Below are 17,647 nucleotides of genomic sequence, written 5' to 3' on the forward strand. Positions count from 1 at the left end.
AACTTTTACACGGGAAGACACCCGAGGACACCAAAACCTGCATATATATATATATATATATATATATATATATATGTTTTTTAACATATCATTTTCAACAATAATTACGGTAAACATAATTTTACATCTTATACAATTTTTTTGACTTCCATCAAAATTTTCCAATCGAATCACTTAGTATACATTTCTTACTTTCACTATTACATTTAAATCTCATAACTAATATCTGTCTTCTTTTCCTATTTTGCAGTGTTTCATATCTTTCTCCTTACAAAACTTCTTGTAGTCCTACTAGTGTAATTTGTTGATTACAGTTGCTCTTCAAATAATTCATAATTCGTATATTTCTTCCAATCTTCTGTGAATCTCTGGTCCCGCAGGTTTCGAATCCTTCCTGTCATTTTGTCCAATTCTGCGGATTCCTGCACCCTTTCAGTGAGCTTCCTTGGAGGTCCTTAAGGAGAGCTCAGGTGGCCAACTGCCAGGGATGCTTTGGCTGTGATTCCTGCACTGGGGGGGTGGACTAGATGACTCTAGGGGTCCCTTTCCAACTCTACATCAGTATGATTCTATAAATCCTGAACTCTCTGCAACAACAACAACACACACACACACTGATGCACTCCCCCTCGCCCCCTGCCACATACCTGGGGTCATGTCTTTCGGCCGGAGGCTGACCTTGCGGTGCTGACCATCAGAGCCGCCCAGCCAGGCAGCAGCCGACAGGGCCGGTTCCCACCACACCTCCGTGGGAGGATAGAGGTCGTCCTGGAAGAACTCTTTCTGTGGGGGAGAAGGGGCAGGAAAGAAGCACGGAGGGCATCAGTCCGTGGGTCACTCAGCCTGCACACCCCACATGGTGGGAAGGTTCGGGAGAGAGAAAGGATTCATTCGTGCAGAGCCTAACCTGTGGAACTCCCTCCCACCGGAGGAGGCGATGATGACCCCTGACTTTAAAAGAGGACGAGACAGAATAATGGAGGGGAGGGCTGCTTAAAGGCATCCAGGTTGGGGGGCCACCAATGCCTCCTGGGGCAGCTGCTTCCGTAGTTTCCCTGTGTGTAGGAATGATCGCTGGGTGTGGAGCACACTCCCCACCCGCGGGCAGCCTCAGCTGCTTGCAAGCGTAACCTTGGGGTGCGGGGCACACTGCCCCCACAGATAAAGCCACAGCTGTCTGAACATCTGAACATCTTGCCCTCTGTCTAACCTTTTGCCATCTCAATAGTCTGCGGTGTCCTGTCTGTGACCTTTGTCTCCTTCATCATACACTGTGTAAGGGGAAAATGACACGGTGGAAACAGGTGCCAAAATAGCTTTGTACCACCCCACAATCTCGGGACCGGAAGATGTGTAAAGGTCACAGCCCAAAATGTATCTGCCTGGGTTTGCATATTGTGTCAATAAAAGGAGCCTCCACAGAGCTGGCCGGCAGCTGGCTTGCAGCTCACCTGTGCACAGCTCACCTGCATTACCAACTCCTGCCTCATGTCCTTCACTTCACCTTTGTGCCAGGTGAAGCAGTACTTCCTTTTATCTGCCCTGAATCTGTGGAACTCCCTCCCACAAGAGGCAGGGATGCCCAGGAAGTTAGATGGCTTTAAAAGATTGGGCAAATTCCTGGAGGAGGAGGAGAGGGGTCTGGGTGGCTCCTAGCTGGGATAGCTAGGAGTGGAGTAATTTGTCTCTCTTCCTTTTGGTCCCTGCCCAGTGATGGACGCTGAGACACTCAGGTCTGACTGCAAATCCTCACCCAGCTGGGCCTGTTCCAAAAAGGAGCAGGGTCACTTTGGGAAGCTTGCCGAGATGCCAGCTTGGGGTGGCGTTGTGGCTGGGGGTGGGCAGGGCAAAGGGGCATGGCATTGTTCGGAGAAGGTGACGAGACCTTTCACGGTGCTGCCTCTATACTCCAAGCCTTCCTTCCTCCTCCTCCTCCCCTGCCAGAGACCAAGGGCCCAGAGGCCCAGTACCCTACCTTCACCCGGGGCACCCGGAAGGCCACGGGCTCAATGGAGGTCTGGCGGAGGCGCAGGGCTCTGGCAATCTCCACTTCCCGAACGTCGCACTCCGTCTTGGGCAGGAACTGGTAGCCCTGCGGAAGTCAAGAGGTCAGGACCTTGCGGGGACACCTTTCTGAGAGTGCGGCTGCAAGGGCACAGCAACGCCCTCTGCCCTCCCAGGGCCTTTGGAAGCGAAGCAGGGGGCACATCTGGGCACCCGCCACTTCACACTCAACCCTTGGGGTTGTTGCTCGAGTAACTCCACAAGTGCTCTGCCCAGAACAACCACAAGAGGGCAGACCAGAAGCAGGTTTTGCAGACCGGAAAAGGGGGCAGAGAGGAGTCGTCAGCCCCCTGGAACTTGCCTGCCCCAAAGGACGCAGTTCTGGTTGGTCACAGGGACTGATGCCTTGGCATTGCCAGTAACAGCTCAAGAGGCTGCTGGATTCCGGCTCATTCTGTCTCCCACCCCTGCGTTTCCCTGGCCCCCACTCCAAATTCAGGGGTCCTCCCCACTTGAGCCAGGAGGTTTCACTGACAGCTGCTCTGTGGGCATTTTCTCCTCACCTCCAAATCTTGCAAATCCACATTCTTCCCCCTTTTTAAGGAACCAAGCCATAGCCCTCATGGCTGCAGAGGAAAGCCCAGAGAGGTGGACTGAATCAAACCAAGACTCCCCCGGGGCAAAGGGGGGTGACTTCCCTTACTGCACGTGGCTCCATCTCTCCCAGGGACATAACTGCTGCCCAGATCCCCCCCCCACACCGCTGCCACCTTACCTTATGGGGATCACTGGACGGGAAGCTGTTGCACTCCAGGAAGAAGGGTGACTCTGGCACCACCTCGTAGATGTACACCCTGGTGTCACCCTAAACATGTGGCAGAGAGAAGAGGCTTTGAAGGGCGGGGGGGGGGCAGCCTGCCTTCCTTGAGCAAGAGGGGGGAGGTCTGGGATCCAAGTCAGAAGGAATGGGGGCAGGGAAGGTACCTAGAAAGGGGGCGCCTGGGCTGGCCTCAGGGTCAGAAGGGGCTGCTCACCCAGCCGGGCTCACGGTGGCCAAGCCCCTCCGGGACTCAGCGCCAGGAGACTGGCATGACTCATCCCACCCCCAGATCTGGAAAGTTAGCAAAATAGACCCTGTGCTACCCAAAAAACAAAGAACGGGTTTTCTAAAGTTTGGCATCCATTTAAGCAAATGCGTTGAAGCCACCCTTCCGTCAAGGCTCCTATGGAAAAAGCTCCTTGGCTCATGTGCTTTTGAAGGACCACCGTCTGGAAATATAATGCTGTTTTTGGAAATTTCACCCACTCCCTCCTCTCTCTTCAAGACCGGCCTTCTTCCTTCCTTCCTTCCTTCCTTCCTTCCTTCCTTCCTTCCTTCCTTCCTTCCTTCCTTCCTTCCTCCCTTCCTTCCTTCCTTCCTTCCCCCTTCTTGCTTTGATCTTTTCCCTTTATTGTTGTTATTGCTTGTTGCATATTAAAAAGGTAAAGGGACCCCTGACCATTAGGTCCAGTCGTGGCCGACTCTGGGGTTGCAGTGCTCATCTCGTTTTATTGGCTGAGGGAGCCAGGTACAGCCTCCGGGTCATGTGGCCAGCATGACTAAGCCGCCTCTGGGGAACCAGAGCAGCACATGGAAACACCGTTTACCTTCCCGCCGGAGCGGTACCTATTTATCTACTTGCACTTTTTGGTGTGCTTTCGAACTGCAACGGGAGCTCACCCCATTGTGGGGATTCGAACCGCCGACCTTCTGATCGGCAAGTCCTAGGCTCTGTGGTTTAACCCACAGCGCCACCCACGTCTCATTTGTTGCATATTAGAAATGAAAATAAAAACGATTGCAAGGAAAGGAAAGAGAAAAAGGAAAGAGCAAGGCTGCTCACCCAGCCCAGCCCCTGGTGGGGGGCAGCAACTGCTGACTTCAGCAACAAACAACACCCCCACACACACTTCCTTGCCTTTCCCCCTTTCCTGTCAGCCAGAGAGATGCTCTAGGAGGTCTGCCCTGTTGCAGACTGGCCCCCTATTCCCCTGCGCTGGAAGTGGAACGCAGCACCTCTGTACTGCCACTATGGGGTTCAGCATCTTCTCCCCCCGGCCTGACCCTGCAGGCCATTTCTGCTGCTGCTGCTCCTGGAGGATCAGGCCCAGGGCCTCTCACTCACCTTGCCCGTGAGGAAGACCACACTTGTGTCTGCGTCGTAGAAGGGGATGAGGGTGGATGGCGAGACATCGAGGCCGACCGTGGCCACCGGTGGCCCCAGAGACTCCGCCGGGTGGAGGGAGAGCTGTCGCTCGCTGCGGCTGCGGGAGGAGGAGATGCTGGTGGGATCGGGGCCGGCTGGGGCTTCTGGGAGGCAGCATTGGAAGGAGGGGGAAGCCAGCATTTTTCCATCTCTGCCAAGCTAAGCAGTTGGCTCCTTACCTCTCTCGCCCTGACCTAGCCACTGTGATCCACACGAAGGTCACCTCCAGACTTGATTATTGTAACTCGCTCTACGTGGGGCTGCCCTTGAGACTGTCCCAGAAACTCCAGCGGGTGCAGAATGCTGTGGCGAGACTCCTTACGGGGTCCTTGCCACGGGATCACATTCACCTGGTTCTATACCAGCTCCAGGTGGAGTACAGGGTCAGGTTTAAGGTGCTGGTTTTAACCTTTAACGCCCTATAAGGCCTAGGACCCTCGTACCTACGGGACCGCCTCTCCTGGTATGTCCCACGGAGGACCTTACGGTCTTCAAACAAAAACATCTTGGAGGTCCCAGACCACAGGGAGGTGAGGCTGGCCTCAACCAGAGCCAGGGCTTTTTCGGCTGTGGCCCCAATCTGGTGGAACGCTCTGTCACAAGAGACCAGGGCCCTGCGGGACTTGACATCTTTCCGCAGGGCCTGTTCCGCCAGACCTTTGGCCAAGGCACAGTCTGGCTCCCTCTCTCCTTCTGTAATCCTCATAGAACTCTAGCCCAATGGTTGCCATTAATTTGATTTTGAATTGATTTTAGAATGAATTGATTTTAGAATGCTGTGTTACTTTTATTGTTGTTAGCCGCTCTGAGCCCGGCTTCGGCTGGGAAGGGCAGGATATAAATAAAAAATTATTATTATTATCATTATTATTACCTGTCAAAGCCCGACACTAGCAGGTATTTTCCTCCGCAAACCCAGACAATACGAGCGCCCCGTCCGCCTTCGGGCCCCGGGCCCTCCTGTGAAGAGAGACGGATGCCTCAAAGAGCAGGGGCCATGGCTTCTCTCTAGGTGCCCCCCCCAAGACAGGAAAAAGGGGCTACCAACACGGCCCTCCAGAGCTGACCCTTGGGACTCTCCCCGGAGTGAGGCTACCTGCTTCTCCGCCAAGCCCTCCCTCGTAGGAACCTGGGAAACTGCCTCATTTAGAGTCACAACATCGGTCCATCCACCCCAGAATTGCCTGCACTGACTGGCAGCAGGGAGAGCATGCCACCACCACCCCCGTTCCTGAATAAGAGGCCTTCTTCCTCCTCTCCCCCTCTTCACCTCTGCACATCTCTTCCTGCCAAGCATCCCCTCGACTCACCTGCAGGGGCTGGGAAGCTTTTCGGGGCTCGTAGATCCTCACTCGGCCATCCTTGCAGACGGTGGCCAGGCGGCGTCCGTCGGGGCTCCAGGCCAAGCTGAAGATCTGAAAAGCCCCCAAGAGGTCAGTCCCTGCACTCTGGAGGGCTGGGCCGGTCCCAATCCTTGGGCACCATGGGGCTCCCTCCAGGTCCAGCATCCTCTGAAGGGCACTTCTGGCGCCTCTCTGCACAACTCCCAGTCTCGGCTGGCTTTCATTTTAACATGGCAGGCTGTGCCCTGTGGAACTCCCTGCCACTAGAGGGTGAGGCAGGAACTCTCCCTCCCTCCCTGCCTTTTGAAAAATTTACATCATTTTAGACAGGCCTTTGTAATACAGTGGAACCTCGATGTCAAACGCAATCCGTTCTGGAAGGCTGTTCGACTTCCGAAATATTTGACGACCAAGGTGCAACGGACGGTTGGCAAATTCCATCGGGAAAATGGAGAAACGCAACTCGGAAGACGTTTGACTTCCGAGGTGCGTTTGAAAATGGAAGCATCCACTTCCGGGTTTTTGGCGTTCGGGTTCTGAATCTTTCGGCTTTCGAGACGCTCAAAAACCGAGGTTCTGCTGTATTAACTTTCCTTTCTAGCCACTTGGAATTATTATTTTTACAGACTCCTTTGCTGATTTTATTCTCATACACTGCAACACCACCTGGAAATGCTTTTTAAATATATAAAATTGTGGATTGTAAGTATGCAAATAGAGGTAAAGTCACCAAGGGGGGGGCTGTCTGGCATGAACTGGTGGCGCATGGAGGGGGCTGAGATCCCCCTCTGCTGGTTCTGCTGCCCCCCCTTGCAGAAAGGGAGGGAGCCAAGCTGCTTGCTGGGCCTTCCTACCTGGTCCCTGTGTCCCTCCAGCCTCAGCACCTGCCCGCCAGAACGCAGATCCCAGATCCGGACGCTCATGTCATAGGATGAGGAAGCCAGGATGTCTGCAGCCAGGGGGTGGAACTGGATGGAGTAGATCTTCTCTGTGTGGCCTGGGGGGGGGGGAGAAGATGCCTGCTAGCTGGGCTCTAAGCTGGCCAAACCCCCTCAAGCCAGAGGACCAAGGGAGAGAAAAGCCAGGCAGGGAAACGATATACAATGAATTGAAGAAAATGTTAAAAATAACTTTTGTAAAAAACAACAACCCAGAAGCCTTTTTATTAGGTACTTTAGGTCATAACATACCAAAAGAAATGAGGACTTTATTTATGTATGCCACCACAGCAGGAAGAATGTTAAATGCACAAAACCGGAAGACTGGAGAACTACCAGCTAAAGAACAGTGGCAAGAGAAGTTGATGAACTATGCAGAACTGGCAAAAATGACAGGAAAAGACAACAGAGGCTTTGAAAAAGATTGGGAACCATTCATCTTATATTTGCAGAAACAAAGAAAGGCAATAGACTTGATGGCAGGATTTAAATAAGCATCCACATTCTTAGCATCAGAAAACGTTTAGAAGATAGTGAAATAAGATGATGTATTTAATTTAATTTTTATGTTTTTAAGGTTTGATGTTATGTTATTAATAACCTTTTCTGTTGAGAGACAGCAAAGCGGGTGAAAATAGAAACAAACCAGAAACGCAAGTTGGGGGAAGTCTTGGAGGGGAGGGAGGGAGGAATATATAGTAAACGTTAAGAATTTGAGATGTATGTAATGAATGAAAATGAAAAATGAATAAAAAATTAAAGAAAGAAAACAGAAAAGCGGGGCAGGGGGAGTTTCACCTTGTAGAACCAATTCAGGCTCCAGGATTGTCTTCTGCAGACCTCCCTCCTCGACCCTCCACAGCCGGATCCTGGCGTCTTCTCCAGCTGCACCAGAGGAAACAAGGGGGCAAGTGTGAGAGCCCATTGTGCCATGCTGAGGGAGACCCTGGCTGCAGAGAACCCTCTCCTCTGATGCCCGGCCCGGGGCCTGAGCCCAGACAACGCTGGAAGGCAAGACGAGAGCACAGGGCGCTGGAGCAGTCTCGCTTCGGGAATTCCCACAGGAAGTCTGGAGATCAGTGGTGGCTTTTTGGTGGGCCCAGTGGCTTCTCCGGGTGGCTGGGGGGGTCACATACCAATCGCCAGGCGCTGCAGGTCAAAGGGGTCCCAGGACAGGTCGGAGACGGGCATCCCGTTCTGGATGGTGGGGAGCGATGTGTCCGGGAGGCGGCCTGGCTTGGAGAGCTGGGGAGGAGGGCAGGGTGAGTCTCTGAGAAAGGCAGGCGGGGGGCGCTCTCCTCTGCCCTCCCCCCAAGACTGAGCCTTCATGGGCACCCCACTTCTGCCGCCCCAGTGGGTATGGGATGTAATCCATTGGAGCAGTCAAATACAACATTCCTTGTCTGCCTAGAGTGGACACAGACGGGGGGTGTTGATCCAGCCAGCTGGACTTCCTGTTACACCTGGTCTGGAACATCCTCCCCCTGCATGTGACCAGGTAGGTGGGCATGACCCTTGCAGACCCCACAAAAGGTCCAGTCACACAGCCCTCTTCCTCTATTGATGCTCCTCTCTTCCATTTTGGCCACTGGTCCTGATGCTATCTGCTGGCTCTCGGCCAGCAGCACAAGGGCCCATCCTTACATGGATTTAAGCCACACTGTATCTGTAACGACAGGCTAAAGCCTGCCTTCAGGGATCCAACCGTGAACTGAATGTGAGTAAACTTTTCATTACTTATAAGGAAGACTCTTGTGTCTTTATTTCTTTTAGGAGGGAATCAAAGGGGTCTTACCAGGAATATACTCCAATCTGGGCATGCCGGATTGGATTGCTTAACTAAAGAGATTAAAACGAATCTGCAACTAGCTGCTTGCTGTGTAAAAGAGGGAACGAGCTCTGCTATATATATGTATGACTCACTAGCGTGAGGAAGGATAATATTTAATCAATATTGTTCAAACCTGCCGAAATAATTCAATATCTTCTCAAACCAATCCTCCTCCTCCTCACTGACCTTAAACCCTTTCATCTTAACTGTGAAGATACATAAAATGAAAGGGTTTAAGATCAGTGAAGAGGAGGAGGATTGGTGTTAGAAGATATTGAATTATTTGGGCAGGTTTGAACAAATTGGGGCAATTAAAATGTTACAAGTTAACTAAACCTTGTGGAGGGAGGAGTGTTAAGGTATATAGAATTGTACATATGGTTGATTTGAATATGCTATTATTGATTATGTATACCCAATGTATCAGCCGCCTGGGGGGTTTCACTGTTTGTTTTCACTGTTTGTGTTTTGGTTGTTGGTAATAAAAAATTAATACCCTCTCCTACTACCAACAATATTCCCACAGTGGGCAAGCTGGCGGGTGCTGGTGCTCCCAGGAACCAAGGGGCCCAGGACCAAAGATGGAAGGCACTGGTATCTGCCTGCCACCCAGCCAGAGCAGTGGGGCATCTAGCCCAGTGTTGCCCACCCTGACTGGCAGCCGCTCCCCTGGGTCCTTCACAGCCCCTCCTGGAGGCTGAGCCTCACGCATGCGAGGCTGGCGATTGGCAGTGGAGCCTGGGGGGCCTTCCCCTGTGAGGCTCTGCCAACGCAGGCGGGCACCTGGCTGGGCAGCTGCCCCTGAAAGGCACCCCTTCCGTCACGGTCCCCTTACCTCCAAGACAGCCACCTGCCCTCCGGCAGAGAGCAGTGGGATGGCCACACGTTGCCGGTTGGCGCAGAAGCCGTCGCACTCCCCTGGCGTGGTCAGGTTCAGCCCCCGGAGGTTGGTGATGTGGGTGCTGCGGTGAAGCACAGCGCCCTGGATGTGGCGGAACCCCGAGCTGGGTCCTGGGGGCAAAGAGGCGGGTGAGGGGGGGACAGGAGATGGGGAGGGACACCCTCTCCCCCCTCCCTGGTGGAAAACGCAGAACCACCTCTGTCCGCTGGCAGCACGGTGGGGAGAGGGAGTCTGCCAAGCGCCCCCCAAACTCCCTCCGAGCGGCACAGGTTGTGGGGCCCACCTGGGAGGGGGGTGGCAGGAAGCTTACCCAGAATGCTCTGCAGGGACCGCTGGCTGGGGCTGGAGGCAAAGCCGCTGGTGGCCGAGAGGGAGGGTGTTGTGGCGCCAGAGGGGGAGGTCAGGGAGCTGGTGGGGGACGAGAGGGGGCTGCCGGCCTGGGAGAGGGGAGAGAGAGCAAGCCTCAGAGCCCTGCAGGGGGCTGGACCCTTGCAGTCCCTTCCAGTTACCATATTTTTCGCTCTATAGGACACACCGGACCACAAGACACAGCTAGTTTTTAGAGGAGCCTGTCCACTTCTCCCAGAGCTTCTCGGGGCTGCGGGGGAAGCCCGGGTCCCCCCCCCCCAGCCCCAAAGAGCAAAGAAGCCAAGACAGCGAACAGGATCCATCCCACTGGCTGTCTTGGCTTCTGCCATAGCCGCGCAACCTCTCCAGCCAGGAGCTAAACCTCTCCAGCGTGGCTAAAGAAGCGTGGCTGAAGAAGCCAAGGCAGCGAGCGCAATCCATCCCACTCGCTGCCTTGGCTTCCTCTTTAGCCTTGCGCAGCAGGATGGATCGCACTCGCTGCCTTGGCTTCTTTAGCCTTGTGCAGCCTCTCCTGGTAGGAGAGGCTGCGCGCGGCTATGGCAATCCGCCCACAGGAGCCGCGCACCCTTTAAGGAGTGCGTGGCTCCTGCGGGCTTTTCTAAGAGGAGGGAGAAGGGACTGACTGGCCACGTCAGTCCCTTCTCCCTCCTGGGGAAAAGCCTGCAAGAGCCGCGTAAAGCTTGTGTGCGGCTCTTGGGGGCTTTCCTGCCTGCGCCCCCCCTGCATTCGCTCCATAAGATGCACACACACATTCCCCCTTACTTTTTAGGAGGGGAAAAGTGCGTCCTATGGAGCGAAAAATACGGTATATAAGATCCACGGTGCTCCTGGCCTAGCAAATGCCCTGGGCTCTGGAGATGCTGGGAATGGCTATCGATGGCTCGTGGCCACAATGGCTACGCTCTGCCCGCCCTCCCAGTCAGAGGAGGCAGCGATGCTTCTGAACCCCAGTTTCTGGAATCCCCAAGAAGGGATTTTGTGCTCAAATCCTGCTTGCTGGTTTCCCGCAGGAAATCTGGCTGGCCACTGTGAGAACAGGATGCTGGAGCAGATGATGATGATGATGATGATAATTGTTTATTTATACCCCGCCCTTCCAGGTTCAAAAACCGGACTCAGGGTGGCTAACAACAAATTTAAAACACTTAATTATAAAAGCAGCATAAAACACAGTATAAAAACATGAATAGCAATAAAATTCAAAAATCAATTAGATAATCTAATTAGATGGGGCACTGGCCCGACTCTTCGTAAGTTCTTAGGGGAGAAGGAGCCAGGCAGAGGGTTGTCAGGAGCAGGGCTGGAGGAAGGGGTGTGTGGTGGGGGCGGTCCGCCCCCGGTGTCACCACTGAGGGGGGTGACAAAATGCCAGGCGGCACTCACCGCGGGGCCTGCAGCCTGCCCAAGCCACACATCTCTCCTGGGAGTGATGCGGTGGCTTGGGCGTCCACAGGTTCCGTGCTGCCCTAAACGGTCTGCCCGCCGCCTCTCCCTCAGCTGTAGGGTGGCTGAGAGGGAGGAGGCAAGCATCCTGCCCTGGTTGACCCCACCCCTGGGCACAGGGCATGCATGCCGCCCCAGGTGCCTGATGGGCTTGCTCAGCTGCTGGTCAAGAGAGCTCTGGAGAGGTCCAGAAGCCAGAGGATCCCCTCTGGAAAGGACTCTGCAGGGCCTTGGTCTTTGCCTGGGACTCAACCCCATCCCTCAGTCTCAGTCCAGTAAACCTGAAGGAGCATCTTCACCCCCATCATTCTGCCTGAACACTGAGGTCCAGCAGCGAAGGCCTTCTGGCGGTTCCCTCACCGTGAGAAGCTAAGTCACAGGGAACTGGGCAGAGGGCCTTCTCTGTGGTGGCTCCCGCCCTGTGGAACACCCTCCCACCAGATGTCAAAGAGAAGAACTACTACCAGATTTTTAGAAGACATCTGAAGGCAGCCCTGTTTAGGGAAGCTTTTAATGTCTAATAGGTTATAGTATTTTAATATTCCATTGGAAACCGCCCAGAGTGGCTAGAGAAACCCAGCCAGATGGGCGGGGTATAAATAATAAATTATTATTATTATTATTATTATTATTATTATTATTATTATTATTATTATTCCCACCCTGGCTTCCAAGCCTGCTGGTGGCATGAGCACAAGTGCCAGGAGGCCAGGGAGGCAGAGGCGGCACCTTCCAAAATGCACCAGACTTGTCTTTCCGGGAGCATCTTTGCATCTGCATTGCCCAGCCTTCCAGAGCAGGGAAGAACCATCTAGGCATAGAACCTCCAAACTGTGGAGCTGCAGGGGACCCATAGAGTCATCTAGCTCAACCCCTTGCAGAGGAGAAACCACAACTTCCTGCACAAGTAACTCTGGACGGAGATGTCGGGGGGAGCAGCAGGACTGTCTTGCCAGGGGGTTTGGGGGCTCTTGAACTGGCACCACGCACTCTCACCTCCGGGTCCTCGTTCTGGTCCCCTGGCCCTGGCTGGGTGGAGAGGTCGGGGGTTTGGTGCTCCTGGAGGCAGGGAGAGATGAAGGCTTTGCTGGGCCTTTGGGCAGGATGGAGGCTGATCTTCCCCACCTGAGAAGAGAAGGAGGAGGAAGAGGGAGGCGTCAGCAGCTGGGAGAGAGAACCAGAGGCAGAAGGTCTCCTGTCTCCTAGATGGGGCCACGGAGAGCCCGGCTGCCCTGCTGTGGGGCAACGGGGGCCACCTAGCCAGGCTTCAGAAGCAGCTCCTGAATGGAAGAATTTACAGTCACAGACCAGTTCCGGCTCACTTACAATATCAGGAAAATCATAAAACACAACAGGAATACAGTGGTACCTCGGGTTACATACGCTTCAGGTTACATACTCCGCTAACCCAGAAATATTGCTTCGGGTTAAGAACTTTGCTTCAGGATAAGAACAGAAATCGTGCTCTGGCAGCGCGGCAGCAGGAGGCCCCATTAGCTAAAGTGGTGCTTCAGGTTAAGAACAGTTTCAGGTTAAGAACAGACCTCTAGAATGAATTAAGTACTTAACCCGACGTACCACTGTACATTGAATTGCAATTGGGTATAACAGAGACAATTCAGATATATCGGCAGTTTAAAAAATAGATATACTAAATCTTGATCACTAAAATATAACCTAAAATTATCATTTAAAACCTTAATCGTTTTGAGAAGCAGCTCCTCAAAGCCCCTCTCCCTCCCCAAAAGGGTTCAAAATTAGCCGGGCCCCAGGTGCATATTGTGACGGGGAATTGTATGATGGAGAAGTCTTGGAGCCACATCCAGCGACTGAGGTCAACCTGACCGCTGCTGGCGCTGAGGGAGAAATGCCACCCCAAACACGTGAGTTCAAATCTAGCACAATACTTTATATAACATATGCAGTAACATGGGGCTTGGCCCCTGCAATTGTGGCCAAAACCATAAGTCATTTGAGTAATTAATATTTACAGATACCGGCATCCATGTATATACATACACAAACACACAGGCCGGCATTTGTAAATATTAATTACGCAAATGACTTATGGTTTTGGCCACAATTGCAGGGGCCGAGACGATTTATGCTTGCGGTGTCCAATTAAGAATTCCTATTAAAAATGATGTATCACCAATGTGTTACTGATGTGAATTGTTTATTAGTTCATGGGTTTCGGAAAAATAATTAGAAAGTGCAGCTGCCGGGGGTGGAAAAGGCAAGCCGTGTTCCAGGAGGCAGGTGGCAAATAGCTTTTCTACCCCCCCCCCTTTCTAACACTGCCCCCCAAGTCTCAGGCACAGCTGAGGGGGAACTTGGCAGAAAGAGCCCCTGGGCACAGAAGCAGAGACCTCTCAGGGCCTGGCAGGGGGGCACGGAGGGCACTGCCCGCCCTCTGAAGCCTGAGGTGCCACCTGGAAGACTCGGTCAGGCCAGCAGAGGACTTCCCCGGGTCCAGAGGAGCTGGAGAGGCTTGCAGGGTTGTTGTTTTGGGGCAGGGGGCCTTTTCTTCCAGCCCAGAGCAGCCATTGCCAGTCACCTGGTGGGCAAGGGGTGGGCGGGCAGACGAGGGCTCTCACCTGGCTGTTGTCTCCGGACCACCAGGCCTGCGCGGAGGCCGCAGGGATGTTTCCTGCACAGTCAGGGAACAAGTCTTTGTGGAACTCCTGTGTGGACTGAAAGACAGGTTGTAAGTGAGCCCCGTGGGACTGGCCACCTCCAGGCCCGGCCACCAGTCCCTTCTTATTCTGCCCACCCATGCCCCAACGCTGCCTGTTTACCTTCCGGGGCACCACATAGCTGATGGGGGCAATGCCAGCTTCGCTCAGCTGCAGGACCCGCATCACCTCGCAGCCCATGACGTCCAGGGCGAGTTTCGGCACCTGGGCAACGCCTTGGGACTTGGTCTCTGTCAGGCACTGGTTGACTGGGCAAAAGGGAGAGATAATAATAATAATAATTTATTATTTATACCCTGCCCATCTGGCTGGGCTTCCCCAGCCATTCTGGGCGGCTTCCAAAAAAAATATTAAAATACTGTAATACATCAAACATTAAAAGCTTCCCTAAACAGGTCTGCCTTCAGATGTCTTCTAAAAGTCAGGTAGTTGCTTATTTCCTTGATATCTGATGGGAGGGCGTTCCACAGGGCGGGTGCCACCACCGAGAAGGCCCTCTGCCTGGTTCCCCGTAACCTCACTTCTCACAGGGAGGGAACCACCAGAAGGCCCTCGGAGCTGGACCTCAGTGTCCAGGCAGAATGATGGGGGTGGAGACGCTTCTTCAGGTATACTGGACTGAGGCCGTTTAGGGCTTTCAAGGTCAGCACCAACACTTTGAATTGTGTTCAGAAATGTACTGGGAGAAAGAGAAAGTGGCGACAGGTGCCCAAGGGCGGCTCCTGAGAAGGCAGCCCAGAGACAGCCGTCTCTCCAATGTGGGGCTTGTCATCATACTACCGGCCAGCAAGGGAGAGTGGAGAGAGAGAGAGAGAGACTTTCATGACCCTAAACTGGCAATCCTCTTCTTTGGCACTCGCAGGTGCCCAGTAGCAGGCCCTGGCACAATGCTCACGCATGGGATGCCCGGCAGCTGGCTACTCGCCCAAGAAGTGGAAGCCAAAGGCAGAACAGGGGTTGAGTCCCTGGAGGTGCCACGTCTACAAACAGCAGAGCCTTTTTTTGCCCTGGAGGTGGCCCCTCTGCCAGTGCCAACTTGCCCCTTTTCTCCCTACCCCTCCCTCGGCAGCTGTGGGGAAGGACGTGGGGAGCAGGGCACCACCGGGAACCTGCAGAGTCAGACCCGGGCAGGAGGAAGATTGGGATCTGCTTTCTGCTGACAGTCACGGAAGGCCCACCTAGCTTGGCACTGACAGGCAGCAACCCTGACTCTCTAGGGTTATGGGCTCAGCCCTGCTGGAGGTGCGGCCATTGGGGGTTGAGCCAGGGATGTTCTCATGCCACGGTTTTTTCCTTCCCCATGGCATTCCCCTCTCTCTCAGGCAATGCCAGGCTGGGCAGGACCAGGGAGGGCACACAAGGGGCCAGGCCGGATGCCCAACTCTCTCCAGGGCCAGGAAGAGCAGCGCCTGAGGCAGGAGCCCAAACATCTGGGGAGGGTCTCAGATACTCACCTTCTGCCAGGGCTGGCTGGCTGGGCAGCACCTCATAGCAGAAGAGGACGTTTTCCCCCTGGAAGAAAAGGGCCAGACTGAGCAAATCCTGGCTCCTTTCCCTGCGAACTGCTTTCCTTTTCCCCCCTCCAATATATTTTTATTATTTTCCTCCTTAAATAACATTTTCAACGTTACAACACAACAATATCAAACACAAAACCCCTCTGCTCTGCTGAGCATATGACTTCCAGGTTTTCCATTTCAGATCCAATCGCCCAATTTACATCCTTAACCTATTGTCCATATTGTTGGATTTATTACAATCCTGCTAGTGTCTTCAAGTTTTTACAGTTGTTTTTCAAATATGCAGTAAATTTGCTCCAATCCCTTTGGAATTCCTGATCGTCCTGGGCTCAGATCCTGCAAGTCAGTCTGGCCAGTTCTGCAAAGTCCATCATCTTCACCTGCCACTCAGCAATCGTAGGTACCTCCTGTAACTTCCACTTTTAGGCCAATAAAGTTCTCGCTGCCACTGTGGTCTACATAAACGGTCTTTGATCTATCTTTGCAATTTCCTCTCCCATCAAACCTAGCAAAAATGCTTCCGGTTTTGGGGGGAAGGTGTATCTAAACATTATTTTTTAGTTCATTATAGATCATTTCCCATAATGTTTTTACTTTGTCACAGGTCCACTACATATGATAAAAGTTACCGTCTGATTCTTTGCATTTCCAGCATGTTTTATCTCTCATTCTATACATTTTAGCTTAATTTACTGGTGTCAAATTCCATCTGTACATCATCTTCCTTACCTTTTCTTTTGATGCCATACATGCCGTAAATTTTAAATTTTCATTCCACAATCTTATGCATGAATCATACTCAATGTTATACCCAAAATCTAATGCCCATTTTATCATGACATCTTTCACTTCCTCATCTTTAGTAAACCATTCTAACAAGAAATTGTACATCTTGGATAATAATTTACTTCTGCCGCCTTCCAGCAGTTCGATTTGGAATCTTGATTTTTTATTTTCAAAACCAACCTTCCTCTTATCTCCATTAAATATACCATTCACTTGATGATATTGCCACCAACCTGTAAGTAAACCTTCAATCTGATCATATGGCTTAAGTTTTAGACCTTGCTTGGTTCCCATCAATATCTCTTCATTTGTAGCCTACCTTCCCTCCATATTTAATTTTTTAACCGTCAATACCTCAGTGGGTGAAATCCACCATGGTGTTTTCTTTTCCAATAAATTTTTATTTCTTTCCCACACTTCATAAATTGACCTTCTAATCACTTTAACTTTATCAACTTTATCAACTTTATCAAACCAAAGGTAAGAATGCCACCTAAATCTATTATCATGACCTTCCAAGTCCAGAAGGTCTGTATTTTCCAACATTATCCATTCCTTTAACCAACAGAAACATGACACTTCATAATAGAGTTTCAAATCTGGCATGGAGAATCCATCTCTTTCTTTTTTTATCTATTAACAATTTGAATTTTATCCTAGGTTCCCCCCCCCCCGATGAATCTAGATTAATCTTGATAATACTTTTTGTCACTCTTTAAATTGTTTTGTCCCTTTGATCACTGGAATAGTTTGAAATAGAAATAACATTCTGGGTAGTACATTCATTTTCACTGCTGATATTCTGCCAGAAAATGATAACTTTAATCTGTTCCATATTTCCAAATCCTTCTTGATTTTCTTCCATGTGGTTTCATAATTATCCTTAAACAAATTAATATTTTTTAATGTCAACCAGATTCCTAAATATTTCACTTTTTTTACCACTATGATGCAAACTGCCTTCCTTGGCCTCCCCAGGGAGGGAGGGAAGAGGCAGCAGACCCAGGAGGGCAAGGGGCGAGCGCTTACCTTCCCTGCCAGGACAAGTAGGCCGGTGCTGGGGTCAAAGAGCGGGATCAGGGCCCTGCAACACAGAAACACAAAGTGTCACCTCTGAGAGGAGAGGACAAACAAAGAGCAGTGGCAGGGGTTTGGGCACAAGCACTATTCTTGTTGTTGTTATTATTAGTAGTAGTAGTAGTAAAGGTAAAGGTAAAGGGACCCCTGACTGTTTGGTCCAGTGGCGGACGACTCTGGGGTTGCGGCGCTCATCTTGCTTTACTGGCCAAGGGAGCCGGCGTTTGTCCGCAGTTTTTCTGGGTCATGTGGCCAGCAGGACTAAGCTGCTTCTAGCGAACCAGAACAGCACACAGAAATGCCATTTACCTTCCCACTGGAGCTGTACCTATTTATCTACTTGCGCTGGTGTGCTTTCATACTGCTAGGTTGGCAGGAGCAGGGACCGAGCAATGGGAGCTCACCCCATTGCAGGGATTCGAACTGCTGACCTTCTGATCAGCAAGCCCTAGGCTCAGTGGTTTAACCCACAGAGCCACCTGCGTCCCTTAGT

At 52.0% G+C, this 17,647-nt stretch overlaps 1 protein-coding gene across 1 annotated transcript in view; it reads right to left on the reverse strand.

Annotated features, from left to right (window-relative positions):
- Window positions 1–17,647, reverse strand: part of LOC309357132 (coronin-7-like) — a 101,074-nt gene that overhangs the window by 3,851 nt on the left and 79,576 nt on the right. The window contains exons 10-25 of the mRNA XM_081889142.1: window positions 17,107–17,161; window positions 15,226–15,283; window positions 13,874–14,019; window positions 13,673–13,768; window positions 12,072–12,200; window positions 9,574–9,700; window positions 9,198–9,373; window positions 7,668–7,776; window positions 7,330–7,416; window positions 6,448–6,590; window positions 5,561–5,665; window positions 5,125–5,210; window positions 4,170–4,308; window positions 2,780–2,869; window positions 1,976–2,092; window positions 648–783 (exon numbers count right to left, since the gene is read on the reverse strand). Coding sequence (XP_081745268.1) covers window positions 648–783; window positions 1,976–2,092; window positions 2,780–2,869; window positions 4,170–4,308; window positions 5,125–5,210; window positions 5,561–5,665; window positions 6,448–6,590; window positions 7,330–7,416; window positions 7,668–7,776; window positions 9,198–9,373; window positions 9,574–9,700; window positions 12,072–12,200; window positions 13,673–13,768; window positions 13,874–14,019; window positions 15,226–15,283; window positions 17,107–17,161 — 1,799 coding nt within the window. The remainder of the gene's footprint in view (window positions 1–647; window positions 784–1,975; window positions 2,093–2,779; window positions 2,870–4,169; window positions 4,309–5,124; window positions 5,211–5,560; window positions 5,666–6,447; window positions 6,591–7,329; window positions 7,417–7,667; window positions 7,777–9,197; window positions 9,374–9,573; window positions 9,701–12,071; window positions 12,201–13,672; window positions 13,769–13,873; window positions 14,020–15,225; window positions 15,284–17,106; window positions 17,162–17,647) is intronic.

This window comes from Podarcis melisellensis (assembly GCF_964234715.1).
Source record: "Podarcis melisellensis genome assembly, chromosome: 14".
NCBI lineage: Eukaryota > Metazoa > Chordata > Lepidosauria > Squamata > Lacertidae > Podarcis > Podarcis melisellensis.